Raw genomic sequence first — 25,162 nt, forward strand, 5'->3', positions numbered from 1 at the left:
GCTCCACAGGAACTGCTGTGTTTTTTTTTTTTTAATCTCCAGCAGCAACAGCGATTTGTTTAGATTAAACAGAGAGGAAAAAAAACATGTCGGTTAGCGTGGCCAATGAAGGAAAAAACCTGCAGCACCTTCAGCTTGATTAACAGGGATCTAAATGATCCCCGGGTAGCGGATAATGATTTGAACTGTGCAGATTTTAGAAACCCACTCACCTGCCACTGGCCAAGCTGCACGGTCTGCGACTTTTAGGAACTTTGTCAGTTTGCCCTAGATTACACATATTAACGCAACAAATATCTGGAGAAAGAGTGAATATCAGCACCAGGAAAATGTACTTTTTCCTCACAGAGGCGAGAGTCCGGAGTGTTAACTCCCTTGATGCCACTGTCAGCAGTGACAAGATATCCTCAGATTTCTTAAATGTCAACAGTGAGGAAATCTGCCAAGGCGGAATAGCAAAAAGACATGACACCTGTTCTGATGGTAAAAAATTAAGGTTAATGTCAGTTTAATTCAATTTACGCTATTTCAGACCTGTAGTCCATATAGATAAAATCCAGCCGAGCAGATGCTTCAGTGGCTCAGATACAGGTCTGTGCTTTACTTATCACACACATAGTTAGTTGCACACTACATGCACACACGCCATGCTTCCGTGAAATTATTTTCTCCGCCTTTAACCCATCCTCCTCTGTCCTTCCTCCGCGGCAGACCAGGAGTGGTGGGCTGCCAGCTGACAGCGGTGCCCGGGGACCGAACTCTGTTCATCTTCTTGCATGTTTTTAGTGGGGGTTATTTAAGGAGGATACCCCGGGTGAACACGGGGAGAACATGCAAACTCCACGCAGAAAGGCCCCTTTTTCCTTGAGCAGGCACTGAAGGCATGGTGGAGGACACGCCACCAGCGCCCACAGCGGGATTCGAGCTGTGAGGCGACAGTGTTACCACTTTGACCACCGTGCCACCCATATACATTGTTAAAGCAGTGTGTGGTAAAGCTGAAAACGTCCATCTTTTGAATGCTTACAGTAAAGACAGGCGGTTTTTAGACTAGATGGAAGTTAAAGATGCCAAACCACACACAGAAACTAACGCAGACACAAGCACACACACGCAAATACACACACATGTATAAAGAGTTTTATCATGAGTGACGGCTTCCTTCTGTCTAATGACACAATCTCTGAGCGGCATGTGAAGAGCAACAAGGAACAAGGTCAATTCTGGGTTAATTGACAGCCCGTGTGTGTGCATTCAGGTATACTGGGGTTGCGGAGTGGAAAATGCAGCTGTGCCAAAACGATCACAATACTTAATCAGTTTGATTCCAGACGGTTTCACTTTCATATGTAGATGGGATCATTAACATATTTTGTATCAGCTAGAGAAAGTCATTTACTCACAGTTTCTGTATATACTGTGTATATATGAACCTAGGATGCCTGTTTTGCTGAAAATCCAGTGCAGTCTGCTTGTGAGTGCAGAGTGGCAGTTTTATTTGGATGTAAGCATATATTTTTCCTGCCTGCACTTTTCAGCAATTTCATGGCTCACCATGACATCACTTGCACTCAAATCAGCAGTGTACCACGGGGGGTGTCGCAATAAACCAGGTGACATGAATTTTCTGAAAATTTCGCCTGCGTTGCTGCTTACTGTAAGACTGCATATTTCAGTTTTGTGTCATTTTCGTATTAAGTTACCTCTTGATCTTCTTCTGTTCATGCTGTCTCATGTTCATTTTAATATGCGTTCCAAACAGTGTGGCCCCTGAATGAAAGCAAATTAATATGACCTGCTACTGTGCTATTCTGAGTAATACGTCTCTATTGCACTGAACATTATATTGTGAATTTAGTTGCATGCTTTTACTTGTGCACGGTCATAAAATTACTGTGAAAACAAAGGCCCAATCAAGCTATTCAAGCTTCATGAATCATTTTGAAAGTGCAGATACAGTACATTTTACTGAGCTACTCATATTCAGACATAATTCTTAGAAATAACAAATACATAACTTGTTTTCCTACTTGGCATAATTAAATTTTACAAAGGCAATGATGGTCACTACTTCATGTTGTGTAGCATAGCCATATGTCAACAGTTGTTGCAAATATACTTAAACTGCCACTTCTGAGAGCTGAAAAAGCTTTGGAGCTGTGTTACTGCTGTGGATGCCACACTTAGTGCTCCCATATTCTGCCCAAGTACCCAGAATTACTCAGTCCAACAGCGGACTAAATCCAACACGATTGGTTGCCGGACGCAAGCCAGGCTCGTGGTGATCGACAATTCTGGCACAAAGGTATCCTGAGTCCTGCTAACTGGAGCTGACACCTAGCCGAAGTCCACACCCTCACATCTTTGCCAAATCAGCAGCCCTGTTCTGGCCAAAGCCGGCACATATTTGGCCCCGTGGTGCCAGAATATGGCTGGGTGCAGCTCTAATTGGCCAGACTCAGCTTGCTACCTGGTTACTGATGAGAGTGGCATTGTACTGTTTAAACTTGGATTCCGTGCAGAGTACTGATACCTGCTGATTATTTACTCTAGGTACTCACATTGGATGATATGCATTGCAGTTGTGCACTACTTTTAAAATATGCACCATCATTCCTGAATTTATTAGTGTGGAAAATGTATCAGCTCTGATTAGTTGGCAGATAATGAAGTGGCTGTCCCATAGCTGGCTTGATATCCTCATTTTGAATCAATTCAATATTGTTACAAAAGGCCAAAGGCTGCAGTTTCACATGTTCATGTTTGGCAAGCAAAAAACTCTCACCGAGTGACTGAGGGAATACTGGACAATCAGCATTAGCAAAAGGGACTTTCATAAAACCATTATGCTCTGGATAACTGCATTCCTTCTTACATCATTCAAAGAGTTGTGGTTGAGACATACAGTATCTGAAATGGTTACTGTTATTCTAGAAATGTACTGACTCTGTCTTACTCTTTCTGTCCCCTGCAGCCCCCTCCATAGTTCCCATCATGCACCAGATCAGCTCCACCATGAATAGCTTCACACTTTCATGGCCACAACCCGAACAGCCCAATGGTATCATCCTGGACTATGAGCTGCGCTACTATGAGAAGGTAAGATAAGTGTATGTGCGTGTGGAAATGCATGAATTTACATCATTACGTCTGACTGTGTGTACAGTGTACTGTAAGTTTATATTCATATATGTGGATTTTCATGTCTATCTGCAACAGTGTCAGCTCTCTGAGAAACCAGGTGTTGTCTCCTATTCTGCACATGCCTAGCAAACTGCATGTAAAGCCCCCCGAAAACCTAAGCTCTCCTGGATATCTATGAGCAGAGTCCCCTGGGTTGATAATATGTTCTTTCTCGGTGTTCACTCCATCTCTCCCACTGTTCTTTGGTTTCTGTTGCTGATGAAGTGAATAGGTTGACCTCTGCTCCAGGCCCACTCTGCACAGTGCAGCAACCTGTCCTGCTGTGAAAATGCATTGCGTCTGGGGGGAGTCACATCGACCCGTCTGCTCACACACAATACGTCTGCTTTATTAAGTCGCCAGCCCTACCCCACAGCGCCTATGCTGCTCTAGTATTGACCTGTAGGCTTTTCCCAAGACCTGGGACATAATGATATCTAGAGATCGGAGACGCTAGCTTTTTGTTTGGGCCCTTGTTTGTCCTTCTGAACCTGATCAATAGGTATAGCAAGGTTGGCCATGCATGTTCTTTCTGCAGCCTTTGTCATCTTAAGCTAAGACTTTTGTAAGACTTGGTGCACCTTCACCCATGTTCCACTTTCCAAATAAAGGAAAGAAATCGATAAGAGTTTTATAAATGTTTTTCTTTTTCTGTTGAGTTATTTATTTCACACAAACTCATTTTGGCTAAGGTTCGTGGATCAATATTCACAACTCCACCTCAGAATAGTGTTTGTCACGTTTAACATTTTCTATCAGAGGGAACAACAATCATGTTTTTAAATGATGTTTGCAGTTGGAAACTCAGTTATCCAATAATAGCTGCATTGCTTGCTGTTCCCCCCGGCATTGCACAGGTCATAAAATTGAATCCGATTGCCATGGCCCCGAGAAACCTTATCTGCCAGACAGCTTAGTGTCGTGTAAATAACACTTATACAGCCTCCCATTAGCTCATGAATATCAATGAAACCTAATCCTATTGATGTTTATGTAGCGTGTCCTCACACAAATAGATGAGCACGGCGTAATCACAAATTAGTGAATTAAGGAAGACAAGATTGCTAATTGCACTGGGATGATTCAGGTGACAGAGAGGTTGGGCTCTACGCTGTCTACCTCTGTTTTAATGTACCTTCATAACCCCATTCACAGTATTTGTGTCTATGTGGAAAATGTACTGCCATGTGAGTGTGAATAAGACACAGAAGGTGAGTAAGAGTGATTGCTTTGTGACACACTGGGCTGTGGAGATGAGATTTCCACATTGGTGGTCCTCCTTTGACACTCTGTATTTTGGACCTGACAAGGCTTTTTATAGGCTCTAAACAGACTTTTCTTCCGCCAGCCTCGGCTGTCCAAAGTGTCACTGCAGATGTGTTTTTGTGCCTGATTAAGCACCAACCCTCAGAGGGGGGAAGAAAAAAAAAACAGGTGGTGGCAAATTTGGGCAAAAGAATCGAATACAAGTGTACGCCATGTGTGTAATTTCCATACCAGTTAAAATTTATTATACGCATGATGAAAAGTTCACATAAATTCTGTCACAGACATGGGCTTAGGTTGCCTGCATGCGTGTTTAGTCTACTCATTGCATGTGGAGAAGCAGGGATTAAATTTCACTGCATTGAGGTCAGTCCTGCTAGCTCTCCACCGATTCCCTGAATGCTTGAGAGGTCCAGAAAATCTGGAAGTTCCATGCAGTCATAACGGGATGATCTGGCCTTTCAGTCATAAAAGGCAATTATGGATGGATGTCTCTCGCCGTCTATCACACCCTCTCCTGCACACTCCCATTGTTACCCAGCGCCATGGGGAACTTACATTGTAGGCTGCATAATACAATCATAAAAGATGGGCTTTTTTCTATAAAAATGGCCTTGCTGTACGCCCGTTTTTAGGCATCTCACCAATGCCTGAATTAATCTGAGAGTAGTCACACTGTTATGGTTCTGGAGTTGATTGTCTCAGCGTGCCTGGCACAGTCAGCTAGTCCTTAGCACAGCAGAGAGCTGTCCCTCCCCCCCATACCCATTTACAATAGCGACTTCTTCAGCAGCATGGCGTTGTCACACTCTGGGTTGAGTAATACCTCAGGATAATCATAAAAGAAAATAACATGACTTTTTTGCCCACCCTTTGCTTAATGTTGTAGTTTTAACCACAGCCTGTTAACATATCTCTCACAACTTTAACTGTTGTCGACAGAGGATGACATTTTTAATAAGTAAAAGTAAGTGTTTTTCTTCAGATTATTTCCTTGGCATGTTTGCCTTGAATTCAGAGTAGAGAGTAACAAAACATGGAGCAAAGAGGAAGGAATGACATGAGACAAAAGCCCCCCAGATGGTTTTGAACTGTGGACTTTGTGTTTACGTGGTTACCTTGACTGTTGGACCTTTCCCTGATGCAGCTCCTTGAGACATTCCAACTATTATGGACCCTAATGGCTCAATTTTTACAACACAGTGAGTCGTGTCAGATTGTTTGTGCGTGTCAGAAAAATGTTTTTCATCATTTTACAGCTTTTAAATTATTGTGTTGGGGGGGGGGGGTTCCAACTGTGGCCATGTGTCATCTCATACTCTAATCCCGTTCCTTGACTCAGCTTCACAGTTTTACAGCGGGGATTGAGAGAGCCCCCAGCCTGTCAGGGCGCCTGTTTAAAGTACCATAATATGCCCAACATAATATATGCACAAAGTCGAGGCTGAATGACAGTTTAATGCAGGAAAAGGCTTATCAGATAACAAAAAACTGCACAGTGTAACACCAGTCAAATTCAAGCTAATCAGTGACACTGAGAATATGAAAGTAAAAAGCTATAATGCGCCTTGTCCACATATATATATGTATATGACTGACAGTAGGGGTAATAGCATTATCATTTTCACTTTGAAGTTCACAGAAACTGATAATACTGCAATCGCAACAGACATCGTTTTCATGATATGTTTGTTTGATGTCCATAATATCAGTGATTATGCTTGCATGTAAAATGTTAGCAATAGTAATATTAGATAGAGTGGCAGTTGAGGCTGTAATCGCATGAAGGAAAGGAGTGGTAATGACTCAAAAAGACTGCATTCACCTGAAAGCTGTAGTGAGTGCTGAAGGCTGTTCTCTCAACAGGCTTCGCTCCCTTCCTCAACCCACTTTCTCATTACAGAGTAAGTGGTCCCGGAACCCTTTAAATTGGGAAGCAAGATGAAATGAATTCAAGGTTTGCAGAGAAAAAGTTGAATCTCATGCTCCCGGTCTCTCCATTTTTCTCCTACCCTTTTTCCCCTGGATGCCTGAAAATTTGGGGAGGGTGGAAATAACTCAGCATAGCGGAGGTCAGGCCTTCCATTAAGGCTGGAGCAGAGCAGCCACTGGCTCTGGTTACTGATGGCTCTGTGTGTGTTGGTGTCAGAGAGAGGTTGTGGGCACGTGTGTGTATGTGTGTGAGCTTGTGTCTGTGTTTGTGTGTCAGCAGTAGTTCCATTCCAGATGACAGTGGTGCTGTCACACTGCAATGTGAGAAATTAGAAGAGAGCAAGTTTACAGCATGTCACCAGGATCTGCAGCGTACTGACCATAGCACCATCTGCATTTTTGGCATTCACAAATCCCTCTTGTACTTTACATACTATTAGCAATTCCTCAGAAGAGAAGCCAGGAGAATGTATTTATTATTCTTTTCTTCCCTCCCTGCCAGCCTTCAGAGTCCACCACAACACTTTTGTAGACACACACAGATGTTGTACAGACAAGTTTAGATTTTTAATGGAACCTGTGAAAAGCCCGACTTGTGCTGCACTCCCTCAGTCCCCCAGCAAGGGTATTCACATTTCCTCCCTCAGACTCTCTTCTTCTCTCCTTCTTTGTTTGCCCCTCCCTCCCCTGCTCACTCGGGCCTCCTTGTTAGTCTCCAGGTGAATGGAACGCATACAAAGAGTCATCTCAAAAGGAGGTGGCTGAAAGGAACAAGAAGAACAAACTCAAAGCGCTGAGGCAAATAAATTTCCCTTCCAAGTTACTGTTGATAAGATGATTCTTCTCACCTCTCTCTTAGCATGCTCGCTAGTGTTTAGTGGGTGGCTTTGCGAAAATCACAATGAGAGGAAAATCCTTTTTTTTTTTTTTTTTTCCCACTTTTGGCTGCCAACTTGTTTTTACATTATTTTAGTTTCTTTATTTCCCAAAATAATTAAGAGGCTTTAATGGATGATATCATCATACTGTATCATTGTCACTCATGTGTCTCTTCAGTTTAAAACTCAGGGTAAATATTTGCATTTGGTAACAAAATCCATCTTGTCCCTGAGATTTAAATTGTTGCCTCATGTTTCCCCCTTTTCTTTTTTTCTCATTTAGGCAATTCATTTTAATTTTACATTAATGTAATGTTTCTTTCATTCCCACTTTACAAACATAGAATTAGAATCTTCTCCCTCACAAACTTCCATCGTCTCTCCCTTTTTGTGTGTGGGTGGGCATGTGCATGCGTGTGAGCCCGTGAAGAGGACACATGGTAATCCACCATGTCTGTCTTTGTGCCAAGTGGCCATGCTGTCCATTTTGGGTGGTTGGCATTTTTTGAGAAACAGACACACAAACTCCCTCCATGCACGCAGGCACGTGCGCACAAACCCACACACACACACGCACAAGTCAAGTCAGGTTTACTTGTGTAGTCTAATATCCAATATAATATGTTGGGATGGCTTTTACTGGCCCTCAGCAGTAATGGCTTCTGACTGGAAAACTCACCCATACCCAAAATCTGAGAGAATATGGGGGAAAATGGCAGAAAGTGTCAGACAGGAAATTCAAAGGGCGATCTCTTCTCTGCAGTCTGCTGGCAGCGCAATAGCAATTGGTAGAAAACTGGCAACTACAAAAATGAATTGGAAGTTGTGAAAACAATACTGGTCTTCCATTATGATTATAACTGATCCAGGCCAACTGTAGTATAGTACATCTAGTAAATCTAGTCAGTCCTACAAAACAGTTCAAATAAAATATGTCCAAATAAGTCCAGTATCAGCTGTGTAGGTTATTGCACAGAGCGTCAGGTTTTAAAGAAGGCAGAGGGGAGATTTATTAAAGTCCCTCCTGGAGTAAACGTAAAAGGTGTGAGTGTGTTTCAGCATCTTTCAGGACATGTGAAGCATCTTGAGACAGTAACCAATGAAGAATATATGTTAAGAAAGCCATTCTCGCTAAGTTTGTCTCAGTGATTTTACTGAATGCTGCAGAGGCCAAACTCCCTGCAGTGCTTCCTGTGTGTCACCCCTGGCAATGCTTTTGATTGGCTGTTCTGCCATCTGCCTTCCCACCTGCAACTCTGTCTTTATTTAGCAAGTTAGGGTGTGGTCCTCCTAATCCCCATTTGACTGGCAGCAGGAGAGGACCTCTCATGGCTGGAAGTCCCTCCTGGCATGGCCTTTTATTGGCTATCCCCTAACCCACTGGAGTTCCAAATGCCAGCTCATTTTTAAGTGGCAGATGTGGGTGCGCATGCATGCATGTGTGTGTGTGTGTGTGTGTGTGTGTGTGTGTGTGTGTGTGTGTGTGTGTGTGTGTGTGTGTGTGTGTGGCACATAATCCCCATTTGACTGGCAGCATGAAAGGCCCATTCCTAGCTGGTGCTCCCTCAAGGGATGCTCCCCCATTGGCGGTTTGCCATCTGTCTGCTCACCTGTCCTCCATTCAGACTCAACAGATGGGGGTGTGGCCCTGAGAAATGCAGGATGACTGAAATCAGGAGTTGGCGATTCCTAATCCCAAACGATCCATGTGCAGTCAACCATGTTTTAGACCTGATGAATGGGTGACTGTGGTTACAACTATTCTTTCTATGCAGCACTTTGGAGGGATGACAGATTGTGTGATCTAATGGACAAAAGGCCTGAGAAATGATTAAACTCTCTAAACCGGTTACATCCAGACTTCCATTTATAAACATCTCTTTCCTCTCAGAGACAGAATGAAAGCCTGTTGGTGTGATGCTCTCCCATCCCAAGCCCAAACATTTGTCTTCATCAAGCCCAGAGTGTCCAATAAGAGCTAATGTGATTGCACACATCATTATGTAGGGGTTTGGGAGGGGGGCAGATTTCATAGCTGTGTTTACCTCGTCTGCTCAATGACGGAGCAACCGGAATGATTCAATTACACCAATCAGATTGGATAATGATTTCGATGTGGGTTGCTTCTGCCTCGAGTTTCTTATCGCTTCCTGCCATCGTCTTTCTCCTCCTCCCCCCTCCCTCCCTTGCTTCCTCCTTGCCTATCTACTTTTTCCACTCCACGCTGTTGTCAAGATTTTGTATTCATAGTTCCTCAGAGCAGTCCTATGTATTGTAAGATGCAGTCCAGCATTAAACAATAGTGTTTACCAAGGTTATATGCCTCTATTACACAGTTTTACTGACACAGGGAATTTTGCCCCTTCACTTTCAACTGCCCCCCTCCCTCTCTACAATATGTCTGCATCTAGCTATCAGCAGCCTGCAGTGGTGGGTGTAGCGTAGGTGCAGTCTTATTTTCTGGCTGTCATATTCACTCTGGGTTATGGGAAGGTGACAGGCCTAAGTAATTACTGATCCCCCATAGCCGACACCTCCAGCAAGCCCCAAACTACACTGCAGCAGACTGCCTGACTGGCTCTCTTGAGCCTGGAGAGAGAAGAACGAAGACACAGGATCTGGACGGCAGGTCCCACGGTCAGAGACGTGCATTGAAATACTAGATGGCTATATGTATGCATCCATACAGACAAACGCACATCCATAAGATTGCAAATAAAGCATTTGAGTGAATCTAAAGAGGAATTTTAATTTAAAAAGAAAGAAAAAGGGCAATAATAAGGAGAACGTCAGGACAAACAGTGATTGCACAAAGGATTGTTGCAGCATTGCCTTTAATGAAAAAGTAAAATGATTTCAGTGGGTGGAACTGGCGTGCCATCACATTTAAACAGCAACCTACGGCAGACAACAAAACAAGAGATGTAATGTTCAAACTTCCTGCAGTAATTAAAGTGCCTCATAAAGCACATCTGAAGAGACGGATGTGTAATGCTATTCTATTACTGTTCAGACGTAGCTATTGTTCTTTGTTATTTGTGAGAAATGATTGCCTTTAATTGCCGTATTGTGTATGCGTGTGGCTGTATGAATGGGAGACATCGCGTGTTTGTGTGAGTGGTGTTCTCGTGTGTGTATTTGAGTGTGTGCATGTGTGCTGCAGTGCTGTTTATTTCATTCAAACTGACCAAAGGCTTTACATATTACCTCTTAGGCTCTTAGCATTTCATTTTTAAGAGAGCTTCACCAGCTTGAACTGTTCTGTCTCTTCGGTTTATCCACTCTTCTCTGCTATTACTCTTTTCATCTGTCCTCCATCAGTATTGTTTATCAGACATTTTCTGTATCTCTGGTTTACAACAGCTGCAATATACAGACTACAATGATTCACATACTATTTCCTGAATATCCAGTGCTTGATAAGCCGATTTCTTGTCTCACTGTCTAACTGCTACCACTGGATCTTTTTTTTTTTTTTTTTGAGTTTCCTTTACTGTGCGGTTTAACACTTTCCCGCTGACATCTTCTCTGTAAGTCATCTCTAACCTGCTCCCTGTGTTCGTTCCTCCTTTCAGGACCATGCAGAGATTAACTCCACCATCCTGCGAAGCCAAACTAATACTGCACGGGTGGAGGGCCTCAGGCCGGGTACAGTCTACGTGGTACAGGTGCGGGCGCGGACTGTGGCTGGCTTTGGCAAATACAGCAGCAAGATGTGCTTCCAAACCCTCACAGATGGTAAGGATCGCGGAGCCAGGAGAAACAGCTCTCTCTGTCTCTCTCTATCCCACTCTGTCTTGCTTTGTCTCACTCACACACACACACACACACACACACACACACACACACACACACACACACACACACACACACACACACACTCAAACTCTTTCTAACACTCTTGTTGCTCTTTGTATTTGTTGTTGCATTATTATTAGTAGGTGAGATAGAGGGGAACTGCAATGTTTGATTGCACTTCTATTTCTACAGCTAAATTAATTTCCTCCACGGTCAGGTTTGAGTGTGTGCGTGTATGTATGTGTGCGTGTGGGTACTTTGAATATGTAGAACGCTGAGTGTCTTTTGTTTGTGCAACTAACTGTGCTTGATCCAAAATGCTTAGCTAATTGGTTTTTCACCCAGCCCTTCTGTTGCTGGAGAGCCATCCCAGAATGCATAGCTGTGATTAGTAGTTGATGAGATTAATTTTTTGCTGTGAGTGGGGGGGGGGGGGGGGGGGGCTGGAATGTTGGGGAGGGAGGGGGCTGAAGAGGAGCTGCAACACCTGCTACTCTGGCAAGGTTGTGGAACTATGTTTATTAGTGTAAGTGCAAGGAGGTGTGTGTGCAGGGTTGGTGGCGTTGCATATCATTTCCTCATGTAGTGCTTTTTCATAGCCTTGCCAGGCAGTGAAATCGGTACTAAAATTAACACAGCATGATTCAGTCTGGATGGATTAAACATTTGATTGGATACGTGTTACATTCACAAGATTTTACGAAGTGCTGCCTCACTGTGCCTTGTTGGATGACTAGAACACAATGCACGCGTGGCTGTAGCTCATAATGAATCAAAGACAGCAATGACATTTCCACATTGTATTGTTTTAATGAGAATGATAACGATGAATGAGAAGGTGGTGAAATTGAGGGAGGGGAAGATGGAACGGATAATAATGATGATGAAGGTGATCGTTGTGGCTATTTACCTGTGCAGAGCAGATGTAGTGGCACAGTCATGTCCCCCGCTCTCCCTCGCGAACGATCCTTCCCTCAAACACGCACGAACGTGCTTCACGCTCGCTCACACAAACACTGTTCATCCGTTGGCTCGCTGCCACAGCACGACATTCATCAAGGCAATTAGCAGCAGACGCTAGAGAACTGCTGACAATCACACCCACGGCTCCACCTTCTGCCCCTCTACCGGTCTCCTCTCCCCCTGTCAAGGCGCTCCGCTGTCTTGTGAAGACACCACCTCTCTCTATGTCTTTTCTCAAAAAAAAAAAACAAAAAACCATATAATCCCTTTGGTCTTCCTGTCAGCGCATTTTCATACACTTCCGCAAGGTGTCCTTTCGCCACCTCTACACACAAACACACATACTCACAAGCAGTGATGAAAAGAGGTGATTGGTCCATCAGTAAGGTAACTGATGTCACAGTCCGCCAGTTCTCTAATAGGCAGAAGCCCTGAGAACTAACTGATTGTAATAGGGGCCTATTTACCACTGGAACAGGTAGCAGTGTGCTTTCTGGCTGTCAGGGAAAATCACATTCTCATATGGGTGAAGGGAAGATTTATCTGGACCTCTCACACCTAAAATGCATCAAAAGAAAACAGGACGACTGGCTAGAAGCTTGAGTAGCCGGAACATCATTCACACTGTTTGCTCGAAACGTACTTGATAAATGTGCAAGTTAAAAGAGTGAGCAATTCCTGTCACATTGAGTTTCCTCATATATCCCAGCTTTCGCACTGCTCCGAAGATGCATTAGTTCTCCCTTTATCACTTTAATCCAATAGGCCCATTCTACACGGGGGATTGGATTTAGAAGCTGCTGATTTGCCTGCAGCATGCTAAATCGTGCAATGCTTTAACTACAGTGTTTGGCGGTGCCAAAGTCACAGGAAGACAGGCACACAAAAAGAAAACGGAGGATTCTGCTGTGTAGCGTTTTTAGGCAGGCATTTAAGCTGTCCTCTGAACTACCACCAGTCTGCCCCAGTCACATGCATAAAACATGTTTGGGCTATACGTGTGATTGGCAGTAGATGGCTTCCTTTTCAACACCTGAGAAACAACATTCCAAGGTGCACTTTCTTGTCCGCTCCTGTCTGACAGGTGCAACATAGAAGGCGGCGAGGCCTCCCTCGCTCGCTCGCTCACTCTCTCTCTCTCTCTCTCTCTCTCTCTCTCTCTCTCGCCATCAGTCTTATGCTGCTCTCTCACTCTCTGTTTCTCTGGGTTTATCAAACCCAACCTGTCAGTCAGTGTTGCTAAAGCTCGCCGGATTTCAGTCAGCACTGCTCAACAGAGAGAGAGATCTATATGTTTTCTTTATCCATCAGAACATGCAGTCCACTCTGCCTCTTCTCTCTGCTTCTCCCTCTACCTCCCAAACACACACTCACATGCACACCACCAACTAAGCGCAGTCGCGCCTCTGGAGCTCCACCTAAGCCATTCATAATACCTGTCCGTCTGTCTTTCTTTTTGTGTAACACAGATGACTTCAAGTCTGAGCTGAGGGAGCAGCTTCCTCTGATTGCAGGGTCAGCGGCAGCAGGAGTGGTCTTTATTGTTTCCCTCGTTGCTATCTCCATCATATGCAGCAGGTAACCACATTTTCCATTTTCTGTCCTACATTTTTTCTTCTACAGTACACTGGTCACTGACAAATACACTTCATTGAGCTTCTTTTCAGGCTCCAAACTTTTTCTATTCAAGAAATTTGGCTTCCTTGCAGGGGTGGACCATGGTATCCAATAAGTCCAACATACTCCCCCATAATAACCTCTGAAAGACAGATAGAAACTCTGCATGAAGACATGACTACTTTGCATAAAATACATTATGTCAAAGTACAATTCAATACAACAGTGATACATCTGGAACATTTATCTCAATATTACTGAGGCTCTTTGACACTGAAATGTATCTGTTACATTATGTTTTTTGAGAGCTAGTCACAGCCCCAGGAAAATTCACTATGCGAGCTCCTTATATATACTCAAAGAGCATTTAGGAATAGCAGTCAATTTGATGGAAAGGAGAGGTAAGTTGACATAATTGAAATGGAATGTTCAATTCCTTAGAGAACCTAACAACTCCTACTTTGCCCTGTTAACTTACTTAAGTCAAGCCAATTTAATTTTGCAGCAGTTTGTCACATTGTCACATTACTATCTTGCTCGGCTTTAGATATATGAAAGTCGAATTTTCTGCAGTGCTGTGTGCAACTTTGAGCAAGTAAAGTGTTCATCAAACAGGCCAGGCTCCTTTTGATGCTGAGGCAGAGGAGACAGATGAAAAGCAGAGAGATCCTATCAAGGTCTAATTAAAAATCAGCTCATTTTCATAAACTTCATTTGCCATTGCTAACCCTCTGCAACTGATTCAATTTCAGCCACGTCATTTTCAGGCTATACAGAGAAACATGAACAGTAATAAGGCCTCGTTTACACTTCCTTTCATCCTGTCATCTCTCTCTCTCTCTTCTCTCTCCTCTCTCTCTTCCCTCAATATTCATTGCTCCCGCAGGAAAAGGGCATACACCAAGGAGGCGGTGTACAGTGACAAGTTGCAACATTACAGCACAGGAAGAGGTGAGTTCACCCTCGCACTTACAGCTGCTATAAGCTAGCGGGCAGTTTTTGGTGCCATGCATTTTGTGTGTCTGTTAATTTTCTGGACATCCCAAAAATGACTTATGATTTATGAAGCTGTTTACATTTTGACACTTGACTCCTGAACTGTGAGACTTTCCGTGGTTCAAGATGAACATTTCAGCCCACTCATATTTCTGCCTGAGCAGAACAAAGTTTTTCACCATTCCCAGGGTCTAAGGACAGGCAGCGTCGTATGCTGTATAGATTGTAAAGCCCTTTGAGGCAACTGTGATTTGTGATACTGAGCTGTATTAATAAAACTGACTTGACTTGTCAAATCAAATGCAAATATCATTCGATCTTTGGTTAAAAAACGTTCATGTTAACTATTGTGAAAGTAAGAAATTCAGAGAACTGTTCTGCCTCAGAGCAGTTATGTCTTTCCTGAATGTTCTCATAGTCTATATTTTATTGATATCTGCCACCCCTCCTACTCCTTTTCTCCTTTATCCAGCCCTCTGTTGCCATCAGATCATGTATGATATTGGATATATATACATAAACCATGTACTCTTACATAATGCATTAATGGAAAAGAGGTAGGGCGGAAGAAAAAGAACCTTAGGTAGCAAGCGTTTGTGGATGTAAATGTCATTTTCCTTCCTTTATACAATGACACTGACTGACAGTCATCTCTCAGGGCTGTACAATATACGTGATTGAGTCATGTTATGAGCACCCCCCTCGGCAGTGACTGATGAGGGGAAGGAGCCTGGAGGGACACACATACACCATCCCCCATGCACACGCACCTCAAATGAAAGCCCTACGTACTGCCGACCTAGCAGTCTGAAAAGGGGCTCACTCGAGGGGATAGAGTTTTGTTGAGCCTGACACAGCAAAGCGTTTCAACACGGTTACTTTGTGTCACAGCAGTGGCAGCCAGAGGCTCATTAAAACTGCTGTGGGCAGAAGAGTCAGTTTTGTCACCGGCTATCTTTGGGAAAACCAAATGCAATTAACACAAGTGGTGAAAATAAACAAAAGATCAGAGACGCTTGCAGCCCTAATCATCAAATAAGCAATTTGAAGTGGAGAGGAAATAAAACGCTGATAAGGGATCCTATTCATAGGTTTATTCCTTCAACCTTCAAACCGCCAACACTCATGAAGTATTCCCCTACCCCACGATTCATTGTTTTCTTCTATTCTCTCAAGATTTGACTGACAGTTTTGTAATTACAGTATTCAACGCAACAATTAAATAGTGCCGCTCAGCCAATTGTTTTGGGTGAGTCTCCAAAAATGTGTTGCCGGCGTTCACCCAGCTGCCTACTGTTCCAGCTGTTGCCACACACGTCAGGTGATGTCCCCTCATTTCCAGCCCACCTAATGTGACAAGCATCAAGAGGGACGCTGCTCATGCTGTAAATTTAGGAGTGCAGCTGAATGGACATGGTTATGAAAATCAGACCTCTAACATTACACCAAACACTGGGTCGGATGTCACGATAAGCAGATTGGAACACATGCATGGATACACACAGCAGTCCAACGCATTAATCAAGTGTTGCTTTTGTGGCTTGCTTTTTTTTTAATTGCCCACATCAGCCCACCATCAGTATCACCGGCTCTCATTCCAACATGCTCGACTCACTGCCCTGTTTGTTCACATTTATCATTTTTTCTCAGTGCATCTAATCCCTTTTGCTCGCTTCCGCACATCAACAGCCTGTCAACATCACTTAATTAACTGACAGACATTTCTAAGCACTGCATGTTCACTATATGCCCTAATACTTCTCTGCATACAACTACCAACACATCTTAAAATCACGAATGTTCGAACCCCGTTTGTCACTGTGCAGCTTCAGCTGTTCTTTGTTCTTCAGCATCTGGTCCTCACAATGCTTTCAAAAGCCCATTAAACAAATTTAGCTATTGTTAGGTGCCGGATGTGTTTTCTTCCCACTACATGCTGCATTCATGTAAATAAAGTCAGTTAACTAAGACATTAACAGTACTGGTAAGCGTCTGTAGATTGTGGAAGCCACTACGTGCCCGACCATCCCAACTATACAGATGTGACTGTTAATCTCACGATTTTTAGATCCCCTCTGTGACTTCCATACTAATAAGCTGCAGTGTGTGTCTGACAAATGATTTTCTGACATCAAACAATGGATAATTAGAGTGTGTTTAGGAAGTAAACTCAACTCATTATATTCACAGAGCCAGAGAGTGAATTAGTGTATATCTTGGACGACGTGAAATGGGAATGTATTCACTATAGGCGTACAGTATCCTGCAATTGTCGATGTAATTTCTCAAAGTGGATAATCACATAAAACATATAATTATACTGAAAATGCTAAATGACAAATATTGTCAGGCAAAAGGAATTAGAAGAAATTATGTTTCTTTGGTGAAGGACTAACGTATGAAAGAGTTCCTTTAACTTAAAGATGAGCATTTGCGAGGCACTCACTGACATTGCTGTTTGTCTTAAGGCGATATGTAAATCCTGTATAGTAGGGCCAGTAATTTGATTGCACCCATAGCCAGTAATAGATTAATGTAAGCATTACTGCAGTGCGGTTGATTTGTGGATGCATTAGGGCCATTCAGTAATCGAGCAGGGCAGACTAATAGCAGGATAAATGCTGGACATTGGTGAAAATAACATGGTTAAGTGCAGTGCACTAAACTGTAATTTATAATGCCGCTCTAGACCATTTTAGCAATTGTCTTATAGCCTATGTATTTTGTTTAGATTTATAATCCAAATTCAATAAATTAACAAGTTTGTCCATTTTGCCCTTTAGGTTTTATATGCAGGCATCTAAATGAAAAGGATTTGAAATGATTGTATGCGTTGACTGCTTGTGAGTCATTTCATCAGCCGTGCGTTCTCTCCCGACTGGCGTCTTGTTTTATATATTGGGTAAAAATAGAAGTGACGTTTGGATACATTTGCTTCGTACACTCAGTTGAAGGACCAATAAAATATTAAAGCTGGAATCTATTTTTTATCTGATGGCCATAAAAAGATGAGTCCAGTTAACCAGGGCTGCACCAGAGGGAGAGAGAGATATTAACTGTTTGCATTTTAAATTATACATGAAAGTGGTGCTCTGGACTTAGAAATTAATGGGTGTACGTATGTGAGCATTGGTGCGCATGCATGTGTGATTTTGAGCTTATGTGTTTCCATATATTTGTAGTTGTATATGCTCCCTGCTGAGATTATGAGTCCTACCCAGTGGTGCTGCTGAGTGAGCAGCTTGGCAACACTTGTAAATAGAACGACTTTAAGGAATGCAAAGCTGTAAACCCTCTGATAGATTAACTTGAATACAATCTGTATGGAATCTCTAATGAGCAATTACATTCACACAGACAGGGTTCAAGGCAATTAGTGCGGTAACTAGAATCAGCTTCTAGTCAAGAGCAAGGTGAGGCACCTTGATCCCTCAAAGACCAGACCTTATCCTCCTCCTGTCTCTTGAGACCCCTCCGTCTCTCTGTGTGGCTTATGCAAATGAGCGGGCACAAATTGACTTGATGGAGATGGGTTTATTCCAATCATGGCAGCCAAGATTTTAACTAAACAGCTCTGAGGAAGAGGGCAGCTCTTGGGTGTCACTGTAGAAATGATGATTTGACGGCTGCTTGCTCGCCGTAGTGTCCGTCTTGTGGCAGCGTGTATTGAATTTGTTTACAAGTGTTTTTCGCCGTTCCTCCCCACCCAGCCTGTCGACACAGAAAATCTGTCCTCCGTTTGCAGACATCTACTGTCTGTGAACTGAGCTCACCTACTGCAGAACAGCATAAAGAGCTAGTTGATAGTGCAGTGGTTTTATCTTTTTATGAGCTCCTATAGGAAAAGGCTGCGGGGAAATTGGTTTACCGCTATCAAAGAGCAGAGACTGCTAGGGTAAGGGATAAAAGGGTAAAAAAAAAAAAAAAAAAAAATCTGTCTACATTTACTTTTTCTATATACCATCATCTCTCTCTATAGCCCTTCATCTATATTTTTGGTCTGTTTCCTTCCTCCAAGTACTGAGTCATCAAACCATTTTGTTGTATGCTCTACTCCGAACTGTAGCTGTATGCATCCACCTATACTCTTTAATGTGTGCAATATATGCTAATAGTCATTTACATACTGTAGTGCTCTTTCCCACCTCTGAGGTGGACCAGAGAGCAAACGGAGTTCCCATTGTTTGCCACTGTTAAGAGTTTGTAGTGATTGTAAGTAATGCTGTGTCACACTGTGATTTAGGCTACGATGTGAAGGGCAATTACATTCATCAATCGTTAACACTGGACATTAGCCAAAGAAAAAAAAGAACCTTTTCTTCTGCTGGAAAGCTCATTTAGCACTTTGGTTGTTCTAGAACTCTCTTTGCGAGCCGACATGTCTAACTGCCCCTCCCCACTGGGCTGCCCGACCCACTTCTCAGGCTCTCCGGGGATGAAGATCTACATAGATCCCTTCACCTATGAAGACCCTAACGAAGCTGTACGAGAGTTCGCCAAGGAGATCGACGTCTCTACTGTGAAGATCGAGGAGGTCATTGGTGCAGGTATGGAGAATGGGTATATAGAACCGTCTGTGTGCATGTGTGTGTGCACATATTTATTCAAAGCTAATAAAAATTGCTATATTTTCATGTATGCATGCTATATGTCGATGTACATGTCAGTGTCAGCTTGCATGCAAACAAGGTTAGCCTGAATTTGTTCAAGGTTGTAAAGCTCAGCCCTTTTGGCAGCCACATCAGATTGGAACATGTCAAGGGCCCATGTCAAGTGCACTAGCAGCATATAGGCCAGGTACCCTGGGACCTAATGGTATTAGAAATAACTCAAGCCTTGCGGCCTATTCCCTGTGCTTCTCTGTTTTTGGATCCTTGTAGTGTTGCTCTCTAACATGCTCTACCTTGCATCATCCCTTTTCATTTACATGTAAAATAGGTGGAGACGTTTTGTTTTCTGTCCTTGTTTCAGGATGATCTCTAACATATTGTTGAAACTGATGAACATGTAATTAGGGGCTGATTGCTTTGAAGTAAATTCCAAGTGGAGACTAAAATAGCTTAGGCTCAGTATGTCCAATGTGTCTCTTTTCCTTGGGACAGGACACACCTTTTTTTCTATATATATATATATATATATATATTTTTTTTTTTTTTTTTTTACAGCAGGGAGGGCACGCTGATACCATATGTGTTGGTTCACACAGAGGCTAAAATACCCCTGGTAATGAGATTGGGCCGGGAATAGCTCCTGTGGACTGGCCTACTCAGCAAGCTAGGTGTGAGGAAGTGACAGAGATAGGATAGGGGTAAGGATGCAAGGGGACTAACTAATTAAAGATTTCCGTTTTTTGTTGATTTCACTGTGTGGTGTCTCTGCGGGACACCAAGGTGGTGATAATTAATCAAACAGGTTCCAGATATTTACCAGATAGTGCTTGGCTGTTAGTCTTTGATTGGGGAATATGAAGACACTTGGCAGACTTTTAGAGTAGATGACTATGGTGAGTCAGAGGAGTCACACTGTTAAGAATATCATGAAGGAGCAACACTTCAGAAGTATTGGACAACACTCAGCATGCTTGATATAGACCAACTCAAGATCTATAATAGCACTTTGAGAAACATTTCTGCCTCAGAACATGAGATGCCAAAAAGCTTGATAAATGAATAGATTTAGATCTCATCAACTCTGCTAATCTTTTGAGGGATCACACAAAAGTAGATCAGCTCTTGTTTAGACAGAGCAACCACTCTGCACTTGTTTCCTCTCTAGGTGAATTTGGGGAGGTGTACAAGGGCCGTTTGAAGCTGCCTGGTAAGAGGGAGATCTATGTGGCCATCAAGACCCTTAAGGCAGGTTACGTGGAGAAGCAGAGACGGGACTTCCTGTCTGAGGCATCAATCATGGGCCAGTTTGACCACCCAAACATTATCCGTCTGGAGGGCGTGGTCACAAAAAGCCGTCCGGTCATGATCGTTACAGAGTTCATGGAGAATGGTGCCCTTGACTCTTTCCTCAGGGTGAGTAATTATCCTGAACACATGCATGTACTATGCCATACAAAAAACTTGCAAACAGCAATGTGCAGTGATCAAAAGTCATATTCAGGAGTTGAATGGAAACCTTGCATTATGGTATTCAGAAGCTAATTGGAAAGGAATTGTTAAACAATCCCAGAAAAGATGTTGAAGCTAAGAATCCATCCTAATACAAATTAGAATGAGCCTTCTAAACCTAATCTTATGCCAACAGAGAATCTGTTTCATGACAATGAGCATGATTCCAATCATTCTTAATTTGAAAATTTCCATTAGCTAGCCGTATCAGACTTTAATTTCTCTATTAATGCCGGGAGCTAATAATGGACTCTTCGCTCTTTCTTTTATAGTCAGGATTGAGCGGACATACAGCTTAATCAATATTCAACTCGCTTTTTTTCCTCCTTCAATCTCATGGATTGGTGTTCTATTCCACTTTGATCTAGGGTGGGTTTAAAGGGGCTCTTTGAAGTTGGCTTTGCTAACCGTCACATCCGACTTGTGTTTCCATCGATCTCCCTTACCCTCTTATTTGTTACTGTGTTTCGGGGGTTCAAAGCTTGCTCTTCAGAGCATTCACACAGGGTTAGGGGCACCAAGTGTGGATGTTAAAGAGATGGATGTCTGCATTTCCGCATGGAACAATGCTTTAACACCTACCATGAGCCATTGGATTCAATCCAATCCTATCTTATACAAGTACACATTTCTTCTGGACATTATGAAGATATCCAAGTCAAGAAAAGAGGCCAGCATGTTGATTTTGTCATAGCAAAGTGTAAACAACAAATCATTTAAAACAAAGGGAATGAAAAAAAACTCTAACCAGAAAATAAATGAATGTAATTACCTGCTTTGGAAAAAGGTAGCTCAAACTTCAAATAGATTGGAAAAGTAGGTCGATTAGACTGTTATGTTCATTACAGGTGTGACAACACATTGTCCCAATTTAACTATGTGCATGAACCCTCTGGCTGTGGTAATAATGATATACCTCAAGGGTTCTGGAGGAGACTCCCACTGTGCGGCCTTGATGCTCACTGAATTTCTGAAGAAATCAAGGTTCAAGATTCAAGGTTTACCATTTTACAACAAAGAGCTCTACAGTGGAATGCAAGCTGTATTCCTTTCATGCTGCACACAAAACAAAAAAATGATTTTTCTCGGTGAAGTGTGGAGGATGAGCTGAGGAGTTTCACAGCCTGAGGAAAGAAGCTGCTCTGTTGTCTGGTGATACAGCAGTGGATACTTCTGTATCGCTTGCCAGACAACAGAAGGGTGAACAGACTGTTGTTGGAGTGGGTATTGTCTTTTAGTATCCTTTGGGCTCTGCGCAGGCACCTCACCTCACTGATACCACTGATGCTCAGTAGATGGGTACGGATGATGTCATGGGTGGTTTCAATCACCCACTGCAGAACCCTTCTGTCTTGGGCTGTGGATATTCCTTGCTAATTTGTAATGTTTCCAGTCAGGAGGCTTTTTATTGCTCCTCTGTAAACGTTAAGAAGAACTTGGCACAGGAATTTTGTCTACTTAAGTTTCCTTTAAAAGTCATTTCTGAGCTTTTACTGCCAAACTACATGGTGGCTGTATCATACATCAGAAAATGGCACAAAAATCTAATTTAGTCTGCAATGATATTTCCTGATAGAGAATCAGATTCAAGCAGTAGGGGTTAAAAATAAAAACTTTCAAGTCTGGAATGTTCAGCCAAAATGGTATCTTTCAGAATTTGCTGAAATCTCTCTCCTCCAGCTGTTCTCATTTGTGTTAATCATGACAAAGATGATATCTAAGTAACCATTTTTGTGTGTTTTTCTCTCTGTCCTCTAGCAAAATGATGGTCAGTTCACGGTGATCCAGTTGGTGGGGATGATGCGTGGGATCTCAGCTGGCATGAAATATCTCTCTGAAATGAACTACGTCCATCGTGACCTGGCTGCGCGAAACATTCTGGTCAACAGCAATTTGGTGTGCAAAGTGTCTGACTTTGGCCTGTCACGCTACCTGCAGGATGACACCTCTGATCCCAGCTACACCAGCTCTCTAGTGAGTACTTGAGGTCATCTTTTACTTGCTTCAGTGCCATGGGTAACATTATTTCTATTTTATTTATTGGAACTTGCACCAACACCGCAACAGACTCGTCTCAGAGAGCACAGATGATAGTAAATAAGCAATGCTAACATTAGCAGCTGTGGCAACGAACGAGCAATCGTTACCATAATTCTATAGAGAAAACTTTCTCTTTACTTTAAGAAGAAAAAGAAGAAGAAATCCTGTGTCACACAACATGTGAAGTTAGGGAGGGAAACTGCACACGCCATGCATATGTGAAATTTTTTCTCCGCCTTTAACCCATCCTTGGTCTGTCCTTCCTCCGCGGCGGACCAGGAGCAGTGGGCTGCCAGCCGACCGGCAACCGGGGACCAGTTCCTTGTTGTCACCATTGATCAGGTGGTGATCTTCTTGCACCTTCGTTGAGGCGACAGTGTTACCACCACCCAATTTTGTTGGATGCAACAAAACTGCAAAGCTGATTCTAAACCAGTCACGTTTGTCATCCGTCACTGTGATAACAAATGGCCTTTTAAGGTGAAATAATGAGAAGGTTTGCCATGTTTGAATCAGAAAACCTGATTGAATTTTACCAACTTTTGGCATGGAGGATGGATTATGAGTCATGGCCAAATACAGGGGAGAAGGCTACTAACGTTACATTAAGTGAGTCACCAAGTTTTGTTTTGACAACTTCTAAATTAATGTTAACTTGTTAATAGAAATCTGCTGTGAAATCAGTGCAGATCAGGTTTGCGTCTAATGAGTTAGGGTCCAACATTTCTTGATTCTGCATGGGTCCGGGTCCCGGCATTCAAATAATAGGTGGGTCCGGTTTGGTTCCGTGTAGTACATATCTGGGTCTTTTTGGGCTTTTGAAAATCTACTTCACATATACAGCAATCGAAACATCATAGCAACCTATCAGTCTAATCAGTTTTGCTTCTATTTGACAGTGTCTCATTGTTTTTGAAGGTCTTAGAAACCTTTCACCTTTCAGTGCCTTTCATTTTATATGAGCTGCCTCTCTCGTCTTCCTCATCCTCTTTCCTATACTCAGCAAGTCACGGACTGGAGGTCTGTCACATCTTCATTAGTGTGGAGACAAGCCTCCTCTGGGAAGGCTCCTCTCTCGTTGACATGCCCAGAGTGCAGAGAAAGCAAAGGGCATTGCGGCCTCTCAAACTGACAGCTTCCACCCCCTCTCTCCCTCCCTCCTCTCTCTCACTCCTCATTCATTATTACTGGGGCATCATGGGAGGCTTTGGCTCCTCATTAACTCCTCCACACTACAGATCTGTAATTATTAGCAGCCATCGTTAGTTCATCTTCTGCCTCTCCTCTTCCTAATTCAAAACACACTCTTACACCCTCGCAAACACACGCGCAGGTCATTAGGACTCCCGGCATGCCTGACTTTGTGCGTGTGTTGTTATTTGAGTGTCTATTTGTGTGTGTGTGTGTGTTAGCATATGAGCAATGATGTGTTCATGCACAGGCATGCATGTTTATGTCTCTGTGTGTATGCGTGGGTGGGTGTGTGTGTGTGCAGGCTCATGCACATGCGTCTAGCATCACCTTAGTGACTCTGCTTTGAGACTTTGGTGCAAATTAGCTTGTGTACTGCCAGTGTATCATGAGTGTTGCTGCCTGTGCTTTGTATACAGTAAGGACCACCTCAAGAAAAAAGGGTCAATATAGGTAAAAGAGCATAGTTCTATTTCATCTAAAGTAAAAACAGATATTTTATTCTTAGGTTAACTTACAATATAAATGCACTTGCAACAGTCACACATTTTTTTTATTTTTGCAAGCCACTGAGCCCTGTCCTGTATTTCACCCGTCCTCCTCTTATTTTTGGTCACCAGGCTTCAGTGACCCTAAACAACCTGCGACTTTGCCTGCAAGTAGAGATTTTGTTTCATAAAACTGCCTTGGGGGCTCTTTTTGAAAATGATTCACTGTATACTCTTTGAATGTACAGCATTGTGGCAGCACTGTATATATTATGAACAAATATGAATAAATTACGCTAGAAAAAAAGGGCTTATTTTAGGATTAGTTTCAGAGGTATTTCAACACATGCAAAACTTGAGATCAAAAGCATGCAGTCAAATAGGCCTCTGAGTCAGTGCTATGCAGGTATGAAAGGAGAGTTCTCAAAATAATTTGTTTTCATCTAAATATAGGTGAGGAAACAAAACAATAATACAAAAACGCACAATGCATTTTATTTTCTATTTTACTTCCACCTTTGTGACTGAGCTCAGGTGGAAACTGCTCTCTGTTAGAATTATTACTTTAGGTTGTATGCAAAAACACACATGCATGACATGACAGTGTAAGCTCAGGGGAGGCTACTGATTGGCAGGAGGGGCTTGCCGACATGTGGACAGCAAGTGTCATACAGGCCAGATGAGCTATATG

At 42.8% G+C, this 25,162-nt stretch overlaps 1 protein-coding gene across 2 annotated transcripts in view; it reads left to right on the plus strand.

Moving 5' to 3' along the window:
* Positions 1–25,162, plus strand: part of LOC139339469 (ephrin type-B receptor 1-B) — a 153,776-nt gene that overhangs the window by 110,067 nt on the left and 18,547 nt on the right. The window contains exons 6-12 of one of the 2 annotated variants that reach the window (XM_070975093.1): positions 2,975–3,099; positions 10,835–10,997; positions 13,490–13,598; positions 14,524–14,588; positions 18,992–19,180; positions 20,409–20,656; positions 22,511–22,726. In XM_070975093.1, coding sequence (XP_070831194.1) covers positions 2,975–3,099; positions 10,835–10,997; positions 13,490–13,598; positions 14,524–14,588; positions 18,992–19,180; positions 20,409–20,656; positions 22,511–22,726 — 1,115 coding nt within the window. The remainder of the gene's footprint in view (positions 1–2,974; positions 3,100–10,834; positions 10,998–13,489; positions 13,599–14,523; positions 14,589–18,991; positions 19,181–20,408; positions 20,657–22,510; positions 22,727–25,162) is intronic. The other variant, XM_070975094.1, reaches the window with a different exon arrangement.

Source organism: Chaetodon trifascialis, chromosome 11 (genome assembly GCF_039877785.1).
Source record: "Chaetodon trifascialis isolate fChaTrf1 chromosome 11, fChaTrf1.hap1, whole genome shotgun sequence".
NCBI lineage: Eukaryota > Metazoa > Chordata > Actinopteri > Chaetodontiformes > Chaetodontidae > Chaetodon > Chaetodon trifascialis.